The 20,951-nt window shown below is 38.0% G+C and overlaps 1 protein-coding gene across 5 annotated transcripts in view; it reads right to left on the reverse strand.

Annotated features, from left to right (window-relative positions):
- The window catches only part of LOC115430272 (histone-lysine N-methyltransferase EHMT1), a 180,729-nt gene that overhangs the window by 33,673 nt on the left and 126,105 nt on the right, over positions 1–20,951 (reverse strand). Inside the window, exons 1-9 of one of the 5 annotated variants that reach the window (XM_030150212.1) lie at positions 19,447–19,623; positions 11,773–11,872; positions 9,826–10,322; positions 7,783–8,011; positions 6,137–6,285; positions 4,897–5,058; positions 4,424–4,495; positions 4,226–4,328; positions 729–878 (exon numbers count right to left, since the gene is read on the reverse strand). In XM_030150212.1, the coding sequence (XP_030006072.1) occupies positions 729–878; positions 4,226–4,328; positions 4,424–4,495; positions 4,897–5,058; positions 6,137–6,285; positions 7,783–8,011; positions 9,826–10,322; positions 11,773–11,872; positions 19,447–19,473 (1,489 nt within the window). In that variant the 5' untranslated portion in view covers positions 19,474–19,623. Of the gene's footprint in view, positions 1–728; positions 879–4,225; positions 4,329–4,423; positions 4,496–4,896; positions 5,059–6,136; positions 6,286–7,782; positions 8,012–9,825; positions 10,323–11,772; positions 11,873–19,446; positions 19,624–20,951 lie in introns of those variants that run through there. The other 4 variants (XM_030150214.1, XM_030150215.1, XM_030150213.1 and 1 more) reach the window with 4 other exon arrangements.

A 20,951-nucleotide genomic window follows, 5' to 3' on the forward strand; every position in this document is an offset into this window, starting at 1 on the left:
ATGGAGAAGGAAAGAAGAAAGAAAAGGAGAGGAAGAAGAAGAATGAGACGATATAGGAGAAGGAGACGAAGGAGAAGGAGGAGGAGATGACGAAGAAGGAGGAGACGACAAAAGAGAGGAAGGAGACACCAAAGGAGGAGAAGAAGGGGATGAAGGAGAAGAAAAAAAGAGAGGAAGAAAGGAGAGGAAGGAGAAGAAGGAAACAATGAAGGAGGAAAGAGATGCCAAAGGAGGAGATGGAGAAGAAAGAGAAGAAGAAAGAAAAGGAAGGAGAAGAAGAAGGAGAGGAAGGAGACAACAGAGATGAAGAAGAAAAAGGAAATGAAGTAGAAGGAAAAAGAGACGAAAGAAAAGGAGAGGAAGAAGAAGAATGAAACAATGAAGAAGGAGATGATGGAGAAGAAGGAGGAGATGAAGGAGGAGGAGGAAAAGGAGAAAAATAAGAAAAAGTAGAAGAAAAGGAAGCGCCCATAATTCTATTATTTTTACAGAATTATATATTCTAGTTGTCATATTTTACATATATTTTATGCACAGTTCTGTTCCAGTGCTGTTCATTTGATTATAACTTTGTGTTTATTTCTCCAGAGAGGCCAAACTTTTACATCTTTGTAATAATTCCTCGAGAAAAAACAAATATAAAGCAAAGAGAAGCTTGTTAGGTTGAAACGTGAAAATCACACACATGGGTTTGATCAAAGAACAGATTGAGTTTGTGTTGTTCTTACTCCTCAGTTCTCCTTTGTTCTGCTGGAGGACCGCCACCTCCGGGGGTTTGTTCAGGGCGACGGACTCCGGTCGGAGAATGGGAGTGAACTCCTTCCCATCGTCTGACTGAGGCTGAGCCGAGGCCTGGGGCTGATCCGCCGCCTCCGGTTCTGAACGGGAAACATGAGCCAAGATGCTTTCATTTCACAACAACACTGCAATCCAAAGCCATGTCAATATTTACAGAACGGACTGACTAGTACAAAGGGTCCACAGCCACTCAGGAGTAGACGTGTACTGAAAAAATTATCTACATTAGTGACGGATGGCTCGAGGAAGACGGGAATATTTTTAGCCAGATGAGGAAATAATGAGTGTTTTAATGTCCTTAAAATACTAGAAACCCCTCCCAGTTTTCGAGCATGTGTTAAAAATTTGTTTATGGCTCATTTTTATCAATCAGAATACGCAATTAATCCCAGATGGAAATTATTGAATCAGTTAATCAAATTTTATTTATATAGTGCCACTAGAGGTGTAAGAAAATATCGGTTCTGCAATGTATCACGATATTTCATTCCACAATACCGTATCACTTTTAAAAAGTACTGTATCAATATTTTTAGGTATTTATTCAAATCCAGATATTGCGGAGATTCTTTTTTGTTTTTCTTTTTTGTTTATATTTTATTTATTATTATTTAACACTCTTTTATCAAATAATGTTAGTTCCTTTGTTGGGATTGCAAAAAAATAATGTTCTGATGTTAGTTCTGAACTAATAGAATATGAACATTTGAGCAGGATCTTAAACTGTAATGTCTGTAAAACAAGTTCAGTTTTAACAGAGGAAAATTTTGTGATATAACATTAGATCCTGTTGTCGTCAAATAAAAATGTGTTTAGTATTTGTGCATATTTGTGGTACAATTCCATTCTTCCAGGAAATAATCTTTAAAAAAGAAACAAAACCAATAAAAAATTGCCTTTTTAACTTTTTGTATCGTGATATATTGTGATGTATTGTATCGTGATCCTAGTATTGTGATTTCTATCATATCACCAGATTCTTGCCAATACACAGCCCTAAGTGCCACATCATAAAGTTACGTCATAGCACTTTACATTTAGAGCTGGCCTAAACCAGACTCTTAAAAACCCAGTTCACAGATACAAACAGAATCCTCCAATGACTTCAGTTCAGTCTGAGTTTAACAGCAGGAAGTTGTTGGTCATCCATCTTTGAATCTCTCTAATGCACTCCTGTAGTTCAGTTACCTGACTGGCTTCATCAGGTTTAACTGATACGTATAATTGGGTATCATCAGCATAATAATGAAAGTAGATGGATCGCTTCATTATTAAGTTCAGGGTTCCTACAGGTTTCTACAAGTTACTATTTAGACTTTTTCAGACCTTGCTAAGGCTACTTATGCCACGTTTCCACTACATGGTACCGGCTTGACTGGACTCGGCCTTTTTGCGCTTCCATTATGAAAAAAGGACCTGGAATCTGGTACCTGGTACTAGTTTTTTGGTATCACCTCCGCCAAGGTTACAAGACTGGGGAACAAATACTAAAAGGTGATGTGTAAACACTGCAGACCACTGATTGGTCAGAGAGTTGTCTATGTGACCCGCCGTTTTACAAAAAACAGATGCGGAAGTTGACAGTAAATATAGCGGTAGGTTAATCCACAAGACAGCCCGCAAAACTACACCATGGTCTGACAAGGAGATTCAGCCTTTGGTGGCTGACATAAAAATTCAGCTTGAGCTTGACGAGACAACACGCAACGAGCGAGTTTATCAGCAACTCTGAGCAGACGACACGGAAGTAACACGCCACATCGCTATGACATCCAGGTACTGTAAAGTCGGTAGTATCCTGTAATGGAAACGGTCTCCAGGAATAGGACCTGGTACCAGAGTCGAGCCGAGTCGAGTCGAGTCGAGCTGGTTCCACGTAGTGGAAATGCGGCATTAGAACAAAATTTAATGCCTATTTCATGATTATACTGGCAAAAATTTTTGACTGGAAAATGTATTTATTTACTCCTACACCTTGATTCCCACTGTTCCAAGTCATTTCTCAGCAGGGGCTGCAAGTTAGTGATAACTGGTTCCTAATTTCAATATAAACTGTCGGGTTGAAACAGGTGGAACTGAGTCAACTAATGTTATTTTCTATGCAGCTTGGACATTTAACAGACACATTTATTTATTTATTTATTTAACCTTTATTTAACCAGGTAAGTTAGCTGATAACTGATTCTCATTTCTAATCATGACCTCAACACATTTAAACACAATACAGTGAACAAGTTTATGGCAACATAACGTAAGACCTAACATATCAAATTTAATACCTTTTAAAGACTTTTTAAAAATGTATTAAATGCAGATTTTTAAGTTCAAGACTTTTAAGACTTTTTAAGACTCCAGGGGAACCCTGAAAGTTACCTAAAGGAAGCAGGTATAAGGTGAACCGTAGTGGTCCAAGAACTGAACCTTGAGGAACTCCATGACTAAGGCTGGCTATGTACTCCACAAGAACAGAGAAATGTGTTTGTTTTCTCGAGGTGGCAAGAACAAGAACAAAGTTTGTTCTGGCCAAAACATTTCATACTTTATGAGAAAGTCATGTGCTGAACTTGTAGGGGGTCCTCCCCTTTTCCGAACTAACCACGCCTACTTTGAATACCTGACCAACTGTACAATAGTTCTCGCACACCACACAAGAAGAAAGTTCCGCCTGGACGGTGTGTCAAGAACAAGCTGTAAAAACTCCAGGGCTGCGAGAACAAAATGATGTCATTTTGTTCTCGCAGCCCTGGGAGTGAGAACAAATGTCTCTGTTCTTGAGGAGTATGTAGCAGGATTTAAGGCTAGCTACATACTCCGCAAGAACAGAGAAATTTGTTAATTTTCTCAAGGTGGAAAAAACAAAAACAAAGTTCATTCTGGCAAAGACATTTCATCCTTCACGAGAAATTCAAGTGCCGAACTAGTAGGGGGTCCTGCGCTTTTCTGAACAAGCCACGCCCACGTTGAATACCTGACCAATCACGCAATAGTTCTAGCATAAAAGAAATTTGTTCTTCGCAACTCCGCAAATTTGTAACTCCTAGAATTTAGGAAAATGTATTTATTTACTCTAACGTCTTGATTCCCACCATTCCAAGTCATTTCTCACTGGGGGCTGCAAAGTTAGCGATAATTGGTTCCTAATTTCAATATAAATTGTTGGCTTGGAACGGGTGGAACTGAGTCGATTAACGATACTGTCTTCGTAGCTTGGACATTTAACAGACACATTTAAACACAACACAGCCAACAAGTTTAAGGCAACATAACTTAAAACCTAATATATCAACTTTAATACTACTAAATTCAGATTCGTAAATTCATGACTTTTAAGACTTTTTAAGACCCTGCATTAGCATTTATCTGGTGATTAAACTATGGAGGGTAAACAAGTCAAAACTGAGAAATTCCGACGTTTCTTCTTCTTCACCTTTAGCCTTTATCCTCCTCTTCCGTTTCCTGGACGGCCTGAGCCAGGCGCTGTCTGCTTTTGTTTTCTTTTTCAGCTTCTTCTTCAGACTGGATTCCGTGCTCTGAGGCAGAAACGTTCGGTTCATTTACAGAACATTTCACTCATGAACACACAGTACAAGAATGTTCATCAGGCAGATTAAACCGATCATGTTACCAAGTCCGACTCCGTGCCCTCCTCCTCTCCCTCCTCTTCTGCAGATTCTTCAGTCTCCTGCTCTTCTCCCACCTACAAAGACAAACATCACCCACATTAAAAAAAACGCAAAAATTCTGTAAAAACTGTAAACAAACTTTGTAAACATTGTCCAAAGAAAGATACATAAAAAAAATTAAAAGAATCCAACTGGTAGTTTGAGAGAAGATTGTTAGAATCTAGAAATTGGTGCCCTTGAGTTATAAGTATTTACATTTTTATTATACATATATATATATATATATATATATATATATATATATATATATATATTTTTTTTTTTTTTTTTTTTTTTTTTTGTATTGAGAATTTCTTTCCTGCTACTTTTTATTCTGCTTCAATGGAACACCCAATAATTTCCTCCTGGGATTCATTAAGTATTCTGATTGTAGTGATTCTAATAAATAAATGGTTTCAGCATACTGCTCTCCCACCTGAGACATGAATTCTGACGTCTGATTGACTTTACTGGAGGGTTGTGGTTCTGATGGAGGCTGCTGACGCTCCTCCTCTTCAGACTCCTCCACCTCCTCTGACTCCTCCTCCTCAGACGGGTTCTCCATCTTCTCCCCATTTATGTTTGTTACCTGTTTAGTCTGAAGCAGAAGAAAAGGCAGGTCTGTGTTCTTCTGAAAACCAGTTCTTCGCTGGAAACGAGGACTACGCATTACACCTCTGTTAATTATCTGACAAATAATACTACTAATACTACTGCTGCTACTAATACCACTACTACTACAACTACTACTACTAGTAGCACAACTACTAATACTACAACTAATACTATAACCACTATTACCACTACTACCTCCACCCCTACAACTACCACCACTACTAATACCACAACTACTACTACCACAACTACTAATACTAATAATACAGCTACTACTACGAATACTACTACTAGCACTACAACTACTATTACTACTACCACCACTAGTATTACTACTACATCTGGAACTACTACTACTACCACTACCAAAACTACTACTACTCCTTTTACTACTACTACCACTCTACTACTCCTTATACTACTACTACTTCTTCTACTCTTACTACTACTACCACTACTACTCCTCCCTCTACTCCTTCTTCTACTCCTACTACAACTACTACTCCTTCTACTACTGCTACTCCTTCTACACTACTACTCCTTCTACACTACTACTACTACTACATAGTCCTTCTACACTACTATTACTACTACTACTACTCCTCCTTCTACACTACTACTAGTTCTACTACTACTACTCCTTCAACTACTACTACTACCACTACTACTACTCCTACTACTACTACTCCCTCTACTCCTTCTACTACTACTCCTTCTACACTACTACTACTTTTACTACTCCCCCTTCTGCACTACTACTCCTTCTACACTACTAATTCAACTACTACTACACCTTCTACACTACTACCACTCCTTCTACAACTTCAACTACTACTACACCTTCTACACTACTACTGCTCCTTCTACTACTCCTTCTACTACTTCAACTACTACTACACCTTCTATTACTACTCCTTTTAGATAACTGTATTCATTATCTAAAATCTGAAATAAAACCTATTATCTGATATTGGACACAGAATAAACATAAAGGGCATAAACCACCAGTCTAATGAAGGGCTTTTCTCTCTCCGTCTCTGATACACATCTGTGTTACTGACCTGTGGACTCTTGGCGGACTGGTGGAGCTCATTGAACATCTCCAACACCGTTCTCTGCTTAAGCACTTTGGTTTTCTTCTTGGGGACCAGGCTGTACGTCCCCATCCTCCTCTTCTTTTTACGGGACACCAGCCCTCCTGAGTACGAGCCTGAAACACAAGCGCACACATGCAAACTATGCGTCACTTTTCAGGAATACACAAGAACAGGGGTGTCAAACTCATATTAGTTCAGGTTCCACATTCAGCCCAATATGATCTCAGATGGACTGAACCAGGAAAATAAGAACCTACAGTAATGACAACTACAGAGTTTTCTCATTTTTTACACTGTGAACACTGTAGACACTGTGGATGATATGGACACTGTGGAGCCTGTGGACACTGTGGATGATGTGGACGCTGTGGAGCCTGTGGACACTGTGGATGTCTGTGGACACTGTGGATGATGTGGACGCTGTGGAGCCTGTGGACACTGTGGATGTCTGTGGACACTGTGGATGATGTGGACGCTGTGGAGCCTGTGGACGCTGTGGAGTCTGTGGACACTGGGGACGTCTATGGACACTGTGGACGCTGTGGAGCCTGTGGACACTGTGGATGATGTGGACGCTGTGGAGCCTGTGGACACTGGGGACGTCTATAAACACTGTGGATGCTGGGGATATCTATGGATGCTGTGTACAATGTGGATGATGTGGAGCCTGTGGACACTGTGGTCTGTGGACACTGTGGATGTCTATGGACACTATGAATGTTTATGGATGCTGTGGACAATGTAGATGCTGTGGACAATGTGGACACTGTGGATGTCTATGGACAGTGTGGATTCTATGGATGTCTATGGATGCTGTGGATGATGTGAATGCTGTGGACGATGTCGACGTTGTGGAGCCTGTGGACACTGAGGATGTCTATGGACACTGTGGACACTGTAGATGTCTATGGACACTGTGGATACTGTAGATGTCTATGGACACTGTGGATGTCTATGGACACTGTGGACACTGGACGCTGTTAATAATCCAAACAAAAAAGACGTAAATAACCTGAAAAAAACTGAAATTTCTCAAGAAAAATAAGTGCAATTTTAACATTATTCTGCCTCAACTTATCATTTGTACATGTGCATTATGGATCAGATCTACAAAGGCACAAAACATTTAATAACATGTAGAATATTGTCAAAATTGCACTTAATTTTCTTTCTTGATTTTTTATATTTGTTCAGGTTATTCACATTTTATTGTTAAGGCTAGTTTGTTAATGTAAATATTTTCATAATTTAATGGGTTTTTTTGCACTAAAGCAAAGAGAAAAATTTGGAGTTGTCATTATTTATAGGCATAATGTAATATTTATTTCACATTAAACTAAGAAGACAATTTGGAGTATTAGTTTATAGATTACTGTGTTATTAATTTACTTTAAATCATATTGGTCTGTATGTGGAATCTGAACTAAAATGGGTACAACTCCATTGATTCTTAATATCTTCTGTGTCATTTTTGCACTTTGAAAATGCATCCCTGGGCCGGACTGGAACCTTCGGCGAGCTGGTTTAGGACCACGGGTCGCATGTTTAACATCCCTGCTCAAGAACAAGAAGAGGCGTTTATTGTATTTTGTCGATGTGTTGGGTCTGACCTAGATGGAGCCTGGCTGAAGCTGGAGCTGAAGGAGCTGCAGGAGGTGCTGGTGAAGTTGATGAAGCCGTTTGTGCTGACGTTGGCGTTTCCGGTGGATTCTGAGGTAGCTGGTTCTGAGAGGACGACTGCTGCTGCTGCTGCGGGGATTTCTGCATGTCGGACGCAACCGTAGGCTCCATTTTTTCCAATTTGGCACTTTTCGCTTCTCTTAATTCCCTGTTAAGAAGCTGTAGAGAACAAAAACAAAACCAAACTAAGTTCTTATCGTTCAAGTGAGGGACACGATTCATGTAAGAGTCAGATCCACTCATTTAACCAACTACATGTCGATGTTTTCAGTTTAATTTCACACCAGATGTAAGGACTGCCTTTATACTCTATATGGACAAAAGTATGTGGACATGTTGAATTCAGGTGTTATTTTTCTAACAGGGGTCTGGGATACAAAACAATAATGACTAACGTCAGAATATAGTTTTATAGTGGGATAAATATCATTGCATTGGTTAGTTTGGTTTAAATTGTTATCTTTGTTTCCAAAAGGCCTCAGAGATGGTTTTTACTTTATTTCTCACAACATTAATTTGCTTTTTTTGTTTTTTTTATCCATGACTATGATTTTAAATGTTCTACCTCTAAATTTCTAAAATATTTCTCATGCTCTGACTTTAAATAATAATTTTCAACAATTTTAAACATCTCACTTAGGGGAAAAAAAATCTCCCATTAAACTTTTAAGTAAATATTGATACTTTTATCTCAAATCCTCATGAACAGGACATCTGACAGCTGTAGACATGATGTGTCCCAATACTTTTGTCTATATAGTTTATACACATCAATATTTACAGCAGATGTTACATACTGTGCACTAACAAAGTTCATACAGTACATCTTAAACCCAGGTGCCCCTGGTAACGTCTGTGTTGCCACAGTAACGGTACATGATACTTGTAGCAATATACACATTCTATATGTCCACGTAAGCAGAAGAACATCAGCTAAAACCCCAACAAAACCAATTTTCAGAAAACAGAACACAACTCAAACAACAAGCAGTTAAAAGGTCAAACATGTAAACCAGTCGAACAGTCTGAGACCAGCATATGTCATGAATAATTTAATAAAACAACAAACCAAAGAGACAAACTGTGCAGCGCTAAGCTAACACTAAGGAAATGCAACAGTACAAATATTATTTCTTTACTGATAAAACTCACTGAGCGAGGTTTCATTATGAAGACATGTTTTAATGACAGTTTAGTCATTTTTGTTCATGCCCCCTGAACTAAACTGAGTTCCACACCCCTGGTCTAGAAGAATAACAGGATGAATCCAGTGGGTTTGGGGAAAGTTAGTCATTCTGTACAAATCTGTGTTTGTATTTTTGTTCTTCTAACAAAGTGGCAATTTTACAACTTCAAGTTTACATGTAAATTTGACTTATTCCTTTTTCAGACATTTTTCTTCCGCCCCAGTAGTGAATTAAACTGTCAACTTTTCTGTGCAAGACTCTTTGATTTTTTTTTTTTTTTTTTTTTTTTTGGGGGGGGGGGGGGGGGCACTTTAATGAAAGCACTTATTGGTGCAAGATTCATATTTTCACTTATCCAGTTTGCACTCCACCTTCTAGAGGCTTGTTCCAGTTTAATGTTTTCATGATTTTTAATTCCTTTACATCACATTAAAGTGAATGTAATGAATTAAACCTTTAACGTTCCCATGTAAGGCTCTATTTTGATTTTTCTTTTTTTGTGTAATACTCTGACTTAAATGAAGGCAGTTATTTGTGTAAGAGACTATCTATCTATCTATCTATCTATCTATCTATCTATCTATCTATCTATCTATCTATCTATCTATCTATCTCTGATTTAAAATTGGAGTTGTGATTATCTATAAGTTATTATGTTATTATTTTAGTGGTCCAGTCCATCTGAGGTCAGATTGTTCTGTATGTGGCCCCTGAACTAAAATGACTTCAACGTCCCTGTTTCAAACAAAACCATGGTCTTGTGGGCGTGGCTGTGGGCGGGGTTACCTTCTGTGCCGGGCTGACAGCAGGTCTGGACATGGTCTTGCGTGCTCGGTGTATTGTGATGGGTACCAGGTTCAGGGCAGGGGGGGAGGCTGGGCCGTTTTTAGTGTCTGATGGTCCCTGTCCCGACGTAGTCCCTGTACTGGGGTCAGTCCTTAGTACGCCTGGACTCTGTGAGGGCGAGGCGTGCGCGGGTTTGTCCGTGTGCCCCCCTGCTGTGGCGCCCGTGGGCAGCCAGTTAGTCCTGTGGGGGGACAGCGCTGCAGCTGCAGAGCCTCCGTCCTGCTGCTGCTTAGTCAGAATAAATCCATTGCTTCCAGTAACGGAACCGTGCGGCGGCTCCGTGTCCAACGTGCCGTTCTCGTTCACCAGCAGTAGCGTCTTGCTGTTGGCCGCCGCCGCCGGGTTGTTGTGCTGCACGTCATCGCATTCGGTGCCGTTCAGCATGTTCTCGGCTGCAGGGGATGAGGTCAGTCTGGCTGCTGCCTCTGTATCTCCATCTGTGAAACAAAAACAAACAATGAAAATGAAAAAGACGCTCACCATCATAAAAAACACAGATGTCAAGCATATGGCCCATGGGCCAAAACTGGCCCGCTGAAGGGTCCAATCTGACCCTTAATAATAAACACAGAAATTACACTGAAGATATTAACAATCACACATGTTAAAGTCGTTTTAGTTCAGCTTCCACATACAGACCAATATGATCTGAACTGGACCAGACCAGTAAAATACTGTCATAGTAATCTATAAATAATGACAACTACAAATTTAGAATAGAATAGAATAGAATAGAACAGACCACTACAATAGCATAAAATAAAATCAAACACAATACCATAGAATACAACAGAATAGAATAGAACAGAACAAGACAGAACAGAACAGAATAGAATAGAATAGAATAGAAAACGCTTTATTGTCATTATTATTTATAGTTATTTATTCTATTCTTTGCTCTATTTATTATTATTATTGTGACTTCAAATTTTTTAATTTTATGTTCTTATCCTGGTTTTTTATCCCAGACTGTTTTTATCTTCTCTGGGTTTTTATTGTGTTTTATTGCATCTTTTTATTTATTTGATCTTATTTATTTATTTTATTCTTTTACTTATCCATGCTGCTATACTGTTGAATGGTGGAACACTGAGCACTTTTTGTCTTGTCTGGAAGCTCGATCAAGTACCTGACGAACAGGTTCAATGTATGCCTTGCTGTAATGCCAAAAGCAATCACCTCGTCGGCAAAAGAAATCTACCCACGGGTACAAATAAAGTAACCTTGAATTACACAGGTTGTGCAACAAAATTGTAGGCGGTCTCTGCCAGCGATGCACAATACATACAATATGCAACACAGTAAAATATAAACATATATTATAAATATGAAATATGACCATGCAATAAAAATATGTGCAGAAGTGGACTATAAATATAGTAATATCACAAGGTAAAAACACTAAATATAAAAGTAAATAACAAGAATGCAAGTATAAAAAGTGATGTTTTCTCTTTGTTTTAGTGTAAAAAAGTAAAATTACATGAAACGTTGACATTTACAAACTATCCTTTCACAAAAAATGCAAATAACCTGAACAAATATGCACAACATGGAATGTTTTAAGAGAAATAAGTGCAATAGTACCAACATTCTGCCAGTTATTAAAAGTTTTGTATATTTGTAGATCCACTGTGATCTGTACGTTGTAACGCACATGTGTAAATGATAGGCTGAGGCAGAATATTATTAAAATTGCATTTATTTTCCTTATGAAATTTCAGGTTTTTCATGTTATTTATATTTTTTAAAAGATAATTTGTAGACTTTTTTCACTGTTACTATTTTACAGGTCCGGTCCACTTGAGATCACATTGGGCTGAATGTGGAACCTGCAGTAAAATAAGTCTGACAGCCCTGGTTTCCGTGTTCAGTAAAGTATAATACCTATAATACCTGACTTCTCCTCTGTGCTGCTCGATGAATCACATCCCTCTTTTTTTGCAGATGCACCTTTGTCAACGCTGCCCTTGGCCAGACCAGTGGGCTGAGGAAACAAAGAACACATGTAAGCGAACACATTAGCATAGCTGCATTTGCACACAGTTATTTACTTAAGAAAATGTGTGGAAATAAAGAAAAGGCTGATCACAAGCTCACCGAGCTCAAAGTGATGCATAAAACATCCAACTGCCAAAACCCAAGAAATATTTGGCTTACTTTGTTATAGATGTTAATTTGAAATTTTAAACATCATTTAAAACTGAAATTCTCTGGGTTTTTTATTAAATGATTCAGTAAAGTAATGTGAACAAGCAACTAACCCTTACTCTAAAGAATATGCTCTGAAATACGTTGAGAAAGAAGTCGATTAACTGTGACTGCAGATTCATTTCCTGTCATTGCGCAGCCCTAACGTCTTAAGGATGATTCTTCCATTCTTCATTGTTTTGTTTTAAATCGTATTTAACTGAATCTTTCGGATTTACTCAGTCAAAACAAGACAACTGAAAACTGAATTTACTAAATTTATTCTAAAACGTAAGCAATAAAACCTAAAAATATCACTAAACAAGTGAAAAGAGGTGACTGATTGACACTGGAGATTTATTTCCTGTTAAATGACCAACCTAGGAATGAAGGATAGATTTTATACATAACTATATTTCCAGTTATTTATAAAGTCTATAAAATGCTTGACCCCTGAAGCTAATTTATAAGACATTGGCAAAGAAATAAGAACAAACAGTGTGTGGGATGTTTATGGTAAAAGATAAAAACAAAATCTTCCCCAAACACAGTCTCCAACAACACACACGCTACCCAAAACAGAGCAGTATATTCATTAAAACAACAGTGATTCCAGTCTCATATTTAGACCAAACATCCTTTGTCGACCAAAACTCATCCAGTTTGCTCAACTTACATGATTTTTAATTCCTTTACATCCCATTAAAGTGAATGTCCTTGGGTTTTATTCAGTCAGAACATGGTGTGAATAATCCAGTAAATTAATCTTGACATTGGCCCAGAATGACATGACTTTAAAGAAGCTGCAGTTTGTTGAGAAAGCATTGGCTGGTTGTCAAAGGAGATCAATTTCTTGTCAAATGATGAACCTATTAACAACCTGAGCAGATGATATCAGTGCTAGTGCTGGCTTTCAAACTGAAGGAACCGTCAAAGAAGATGGAGGACAGATCTGCAGGGCCACATGATTCGATGAAAAACAAAGAGAACCGTTTCTCCTGCACAGATCAGATGTTTTTCCTCTGACGTTCCTTTTATTTTTGAGCTCTTCGGGCTGTAACGTACACTATGTGGACAAAAGTATGTGGACACGTTGAATTCAGGTGTTTCTTATCTAACAGGGGTCTGGGATACAAAACAATAATGACCAGTGTCAGAATATAGTTTTATATTGGGATAAATATCATTGCATTGCTTAGTTTGCTTTAAATGGCAAAGCAAAGCAAGGCAGATTTATTTGTATAGCACAATTCATACACAGGGCAATTCACAGTGCTTTACAAAAATAGAAAAGAGACAGGTTAAAAACACACAATTACAATTAAAACATAATCAATAACACATAAATAATAATCAAATAAAACAAAGTAAAAGAGGAGAGTGCAGATAGAAAGAACCCTTTCAGTTGTTATATGCACAGCTGAACAGGACCAAATAGTTATCTCTGTTTATAAACTATAGGGACAAAAGTATGTGGACACATTATGTCTACAGCTGTAAGATGTCCTGTTCATGAGGATTTGATATAAAAACATCAATATTTCCTTAAAGTTAAATTGGAGATTTTTCTTCCTAAGTGAGATGAGAAGAAAGTCGACGGTTAGTTAAAGTACAAAATCCTTGTTTACAGTCAGAGCACGAAAAATATTGTAGAAATGTAGAGGTACAACATTTAAAATCATAGTCCTGGATGAAAAAAAAAAAAAAACAATGTTGAGAGAAATGAAGTAAAAACCATCTCTGAGGCATTTTGGAAACAGAGATAATTTAAACCAAACCAACCTATGCAATGATATTTATCCCAATATAAAACTATATTCTAACATTTGCCATTATTGTTTTGTATCCCAGATCTCTGTTAGAAAGTAACATCTGAATTCAGCGAGTCCACATACTTTTGTCCATATAGTGTATTTCTGCAACTAACCAAGGTCAATCGTGTCATCATTTTCTACATTTAAAGCCTTGGAAAAAAAGCCTCTTTCTTTTACAGCCCTGTGAGGCTGTAAAAGAAAGAGGCCCTGACAATGGGGCTGACCCTGGTCCGCTCTCATTGTGGGCCGACCAATAGAGGAGAAGACGCCTGCTAGAACGTCAAAAGAAATCTCTGCTGCCATCGTCGCATCTCACAGGAGGAGGCGACCTCAGGAAATGCAAAACTGCCTCTTCGTTCAGAGCAGACTCTGCTGGTTCAGGGAAAAACCAGCCCAAAGAGAGCAGCAAAAGACCCCCAGGAAAGGACAGAAAAACAATGGGTACCCCTACTGCTGATTAGTATTTCGATGGTAGTCGTTGTCCCACATCAGTCACTGGACCATGAGGACAGTTCAGCACATTTAACATGAACTCCGAGGTGATGATGTTTTATAGTCAGAACAACTTCCCTGCATCTCAGCAGATCTACTTGCAAAAATAAGTCAAAAGACAAACATTTAACATGAAGACAACAATATTCAGGGCCTGTCTATGCACATTTCATCAGCTGATTAATAAGTGTTCACTGTCAGGACATGGTTGGGGATGCTGGATGTATGTATGGAAGAATAACGTCAGAATTACAGATACATGAACCAACCGAGGCAGGGAATCAAATCTAATGAGGACAAACAGCAGGTGACGGATCTGAAAAGTCCAAAAAAGACACAAAAAGGAAACAGTTTCTGTCTGAAGTAACTTGATCAAACACAGCTGCAGAAGGCAGAGGCTTAAACTGATCCAAGGGCCTTTAGAAATAACACATTTAACAGACGACCATCAATATGAGCCTCTAGGACAAGATTCACCCGACCGGTCTTTCTCCAAACCCATGCTCCTGATCCGAAGACAAACATTCACCTTTTGTCAAACAGCAGCAAGGTCAGACCAGGAGCCGGTGTGTGAGGCGCTAAAAGCTGAGGTGATTCCCAACCAACATCTAGTCTGGGAATGTCCTGCCAAGGAGCCTTTAGAGCACATGTGAGGGTGGAGAGAAGAACAGTCCCTTCAGTTCCTTTTTTTCATGGATTGAGGAAAGCCCAGACACATAAAGACATTGGCCTCTTCCCTCCCCCTAGTGGTGGAAAGTGGAATAACAGCACTGGAGACAGAAAGGAGAGGGGAGGGGGGGTGGAGGGAGGCACAGAAGGCTGTCTGCAGATCTCCGCCATTTCGCAACCGGATTGTTTACTGACACAGCGTGGCCATTGCAGCAGTTTTCCACTAGATGGAGAACGTAGGGGGTCTGGAGGCTTATGGATGGGGAAATGGGAGCTGCTGAAAGGAGCTCCAAATGTCAAAGCCAAAGCTGTGGAGCCTTGAAAAACACACATATATGGCTGCACACAGAAGGCTGCAGCTCAGATCGTCCAGGGCAGTTAATTCCAGATCTTTGAGGACGCAAAACAATATCCACAAATGACATAAATAGTTGTTTGTCTTGTGCTGCCCATTCAGGAATTCCTAGTCCTGGTTATTCACTGAGGCCTCTACATGATGTGAACCTGATGTCTGAGCTGACATTAGCACTGACCTATCTTTAGATCTACGGCAGGAGCCTGAAAACAAGTCAGAGCTACCTAAACAAGTACAGACACCCCGTACAACCGCAGCCCGATGAGAAGAAACCGCACTTTACACAACCGAAGACAACAAAGGGAAGGTGGTTCTTGATCGTACATCCTTTATTTGATACACTATGTGGACACGTCTGGGATATAAAACAATAATGTCATAATATAGTTTTATATTGGCATAAATATCATTACATTGGTTAGTTTGGTTGACATTGCTACCTTTGCTTCCAAAATGCCTCAGAGATGGTTTTTACTTAATTTCTCACAACATTGATTTTGGTTTTTTAAATCCATGACTATGATTTAAAATGTTATACCTCTTTATAAACTATATGGACAAAAATATTGACAGACATCATGCCTACAGTTGTGAGATGTCATGTTCATGCTGATTTGAGATAAAAATATCAATATTTCCTTAAAGTTTAATGGGGGATTTTTCTTCCTTATTGAGATGTGAAGAAAATAAATGGTTAGTTGTGGTAGAAAATTATTATTTACAGTCAGAGTATGAAAAATATTTTTTAGAAATTTAGAGGTAGAACATCTAAAATCATAGTCATGGATATAATAATAATAATAATAACAATAATAATAATAATAATAATAATAAATGTTGAGAGAAATTAAATGAAAACCATCTGAGGCATTTTGGAAGCAAAGACAACAATTTAAACCAAACTAACCCTATGCAATGATATTTATCCCAAGATAAAACTATACTATGACTAGGGATGTAACGATATGAAAATTTCATATCACGGCTATTATGACAAAAATTATCACAGTTATCATTATTATCACGGTATTGTTGAAATTGTGCTCAAAATGTTCAAAAAGTGCTAATCCACACACTGAAATAATTTAACCAAGTTGTATTTTGAAAAAAAAAAAAAAACACAACAAAAAGCCAAATAAAATAATTGGCACAATGCACTTCCTCTTGGCAGACACATTCAAGTATTAACCTTTAGGGCTCTGAGCCTATTTAGTCCATTTTTTCAGTACTTTTGATTTTGTCTTTATATACTATATAAACAAATGTTTACTATACCCATGTTTGGTATCTTTTTTTTTTCAGTACAACTTCATGTTTCATCTGCCTATTATTTTTTCACTTTAACCTACTATATCAACACAAAAGGACAAAAAACACACAAAAAATCTAAAATCCTATTTGAAAAATGTATATAATTTATTGCATAAATAACACAAAGATGCTTAACGAACCTTTTCAAAGACTTTAAAGTGAATATTGATACCAAATATTAGGTATAGAAAATCAAAATAGTAATAAATTAAAACTATACTCAAATATTTGACATAAAAGCAGATCTTTACATAGGTGTTTTCTCCGGAAAAGTGCGGTAATCAAACACGGTTATCATGATAATTAGAATTTAAACTAACCATTGGTAATTTTACCACGGTTTATCATTATACCGGCAATCGTTACATCCCTAACTATAACATTTGTCATTATTGTTTTGTATCCCAGACCCCTGTTATAAAAGAAACACCTGAATTCAACATGTCCATATACTTTTGTCCATACAGTGTATATTATTTACATCTTAGCATCACATCTCCCAATGAAAACAAGTCACACAAGATACTCAATTTACACACATAAAACAAACAAAAGCAGCATCTAAGAGGCTAAAGGCACAAAAATAACCAAAACTGTGAAGGTTTCATAGGTACAGATTGTCTAATTCAGCTTCACTTACAATCATATTGGATTTTAATGCAATAAATTGAAGTGTAATGTTCGGGGACTGTAACATTTAGTGTTGTTTTACGTTCTCAGTTTACATGCCCATAATTCTAGAAGCCTGAGAAGTCAAACTACACTGTACCCCACAGGAGAAAAGCAACTATTGAATAAAAGTCTTTTAAAAAATGCCTGATTACAAGCAGCAGAAGTCTTTTAGTCAAGTTGCATGTATTGTTGACAATCAGTAATTCCCATGTACTTAAATATCTGTTAATCATTGAGTTTTTCACATTTTCATGAATCAATTATGTGGAAAAAAATGAACAATATTGTTAACATTGTTGTTATTAAAAGAGTAGAAATCGAAAATGAAATGCATGCTTGTTTAACCAAAATTATTTATTGAGTCGCATGATAAAAATCTGAACAAAAGATGCTAAAATGTTCAACATAATCTCTCTGTACATCCACCCAAAATATCAAGATTTTTTTATTTCCTTTTAGTTACTGCAGGCGCAAATTGTGGACCTTCAGGTTTGGAAGAAAATGTTGTTGGCATTAGGGATGTAACGATTACCAGTATAATAATAAACCGCGGTAAAATTGCCAACAGTTAGTATTACCGTTTAAATTCTAATTATCATGATAACCATGTTTGATTACCGTACTTTTCCGGAGAAAACACCTATGTAAAGATCTGCTTTTATGTCAAATATTTGAGTATAGTTTTAATTTATTACAATTTTAATTGTATATACTTAATATTTGGAACCAATATTCACTTTTAAAGTCTTTGAAAAGGTTTGCTAAGCATCTTTGTGTTATTTATTTAATAAATTATATACATTTTTCAAACTGGATTTTAGATTTTTTTTGTGTGTTTTTTGTCCTTTTATGTTTTTATAGTAGGATAAAGTGAAAAAAATAACAGGCAGTTGATATAAATGAAGTTGTGCTGAAAAAAAAAGATACCAAACATAGGTATAGTAAACATTTCTTTATATAGTATATGAAGGCAAAATCAAAAGGACTGAAAAACGGCTAAAACAGGCTCAGAGCCCTTAAGGTTAATACTTGAATGTTTCTGCCAAGAGAAAGTGCATTGTGCCAATTATTTTATTTTTTTGTTGTTGTTTTTTTTTTTTTTCAACATACAACTCGGTTAAATTATTTCAGTGTGTGTATAAGTACTTTTTGAACATTTTGAGCACAATTTCAGTAATACCACAATAATAATGATAACCGTGATATGAAATTTTCATGTCGTTACATCCCAGGTTGGCATTTTCCAAATTAAAAAAAACAAAAAAGAAGTCAAACCGTTACACCAAGAAATGAACAGTAATGGAAGCAAGAAATTACAGCCAAATGTAAAGCAGTTAAAGAAATGAAATGAAAAGTGAATGATCCCCTGGTACAGGCTTGATTCGGTATCCCCTTCCACATAAAAACCATCCACCCCTGCTCAGAGGACCTGATCCTGCTGCTGCTGCTGAACATCGCAGACTGAAGCACATGTTTAGTGGCTGGTGATCAGTCACCGCTGCCTCATACTCCAGTACATTTCTGATCATCACAGCCCTTGATGCACATAGAGCCAAAAAGCATCCCCCCCCCGGGAGCTCATTAAACACTGACCATGAGGAATTCACTGAGACAGAACAGAAGAGGAGGACGGATCCAAAAGGAAAAGGAAGCCTGGAGTCTGGACTGGTAGGGAGGGTTTTTTTGGACTCCTGGTCTCCTGGTTTTTGGAAAATAACATCAGATTTCCTGTGCTGAAAATGCAGCTGCTGAGCTAAATCTCCAACATCAGGATCAACACGCCACAAATCTGTTTGCTACAGAGCTGCCAGAAAGACCTCCACATAGAGATAGAGCTCCTTGAAAAAGCCAGGAAAGCAACAGCAGTCGGGCAGCGGGGAACACGTCTGACACACTGAGAAAGCAGCTCAACAAGACACCAACTGATGGTAAGTTTAATAGAAAAAGGGCTGAAAGGAGCTGTGCATCTCCTTTAAACCATTCAAATCCAATCAAGGGTGAAGAGTCTAAAGCTAACATGTTTTTTTTCCCCTTGTGTGGCTCCAGGAAGCATCATACCTGCTTTCTTCTCCTGGTCTCCTCCATTGAGAAGAAGAAGAGGAAGAAGAAGAAGAAGAAGAAGAAGAAGAAGAGGAAGAAGGCGAGTGTGACAGTGTGTGAAAGTGAGAGAGAAAGAGAGAGAGGGGGAGGTAGAGTGGGAAGAGAGAGAGAGAGAGAGAGGGAGCCAGAATGTGTCGAACAGATTGTTCCTCTTTTCCTTTTCTTTCCCCCGCATGCACGTTCACCTCACCGGTCATGTGACCCGGTGGCTCCCTCTGTCGGTCCTCCTCTTCAGAGGGGTCTCCACAGAGCATGCTCAGTCAGTTCCATCTGTAGCGCCACTCCACTTCTTTAAAAGCCCAAAGACCTCAATACCACGGCAGACGCGGCACCCGTCTGAGCCGCCGTGTTTAACACTGATCTACAACGGATCGAAAACGTTCAACGGGGACAAAAACACCACAGTGACTCACTGAGGTCGAGGACATTCTGGAGCCAGATTGTATCTCCTGAAGGACTGAAATTACAGAGGTGGAATAAATAGGAATACTAAATACTTAGGGGTTGACACCAAGACATTTCAGTTACTGATTAATTATCATGGGAATAATTACCAGGCTTTTTCAGTTTGTTTTATGCCACTGTATCATTTAAGCCATAAATAGCTTTGAATATCCATTATTACGGCATTTAGACTTAATAAACAAGAAACGTACAGGGCTGATATAATATAATATAAAACAGACAAGCCCGAACTGACATTCCTGATAATGAGTCTGTTTACATGCATGCCAATACTCCGATAATTATCCGATTTCTGGAGTTATTAGATTATTTTAGGGTCAAAACACGGTATTCAAAATCTCTCTGACTGGACATTTTAGATACAATTTGACAGATTAGTGTTGCTAAATGACCCACATTTTTACCTCCGCCAGGAGGTATTATGATCACTTTGCTTTGTGTATTTGTTTCTTTGTTAGCAACTTTACGGGAAAACTACTCCAACCATCTTTACCAAATCTTCCCCACAGATAGGCCTAGGACTTGGGACCAACCCATTAAAGTCTGGGCCAAGTAGGCCAAAGTTCAAGGTCACAGCAAGGTCACAAAATCTCATATTTTCCTACCTCTCATCATTGAGCAATTTTCGAGAATTCATAAAAAATTCAAAATGACTCCGATTAGCCTCCAATTTGATCCAACTGTAGCTTAGAACAATATCTTGTATCTGGCACAAAATTGTCCACATCCACTGTGGAATGTGGACTCTGTGGACAGTTCAATTTAACATTGAAAATCCCATTTACCACACATTTTTCATTATAACTCAACAAATATTGATTGGAATTGAAAATAATTGGACATACACATGACTGGTACCAAGCTTCAACTTTTTCTGCTGTATGGAACAACCTTGAAACTGTTTAATTTAAAAAGAAATAGTCGATCCACACATGCACATCGTTTGGGGTGCTTGGCAGAGGTTTGCGTTCTCTGAACACTTGTTACTTTTGAATTAA

This window comes from Sphaeramia orbicularis, chromosome 12, assembly GCF_902148855.1.
Source record: "Sphaeramia orbicularis chromosome 12, fSphaOr1.1, whole genome shotgun sequence".
NCBI lineage: Eukaryota > Metazoa > Chordata > Actinopteri > Kurtiformes > Apogonidae > Sphaeramia > Sphaeramia orbicularis.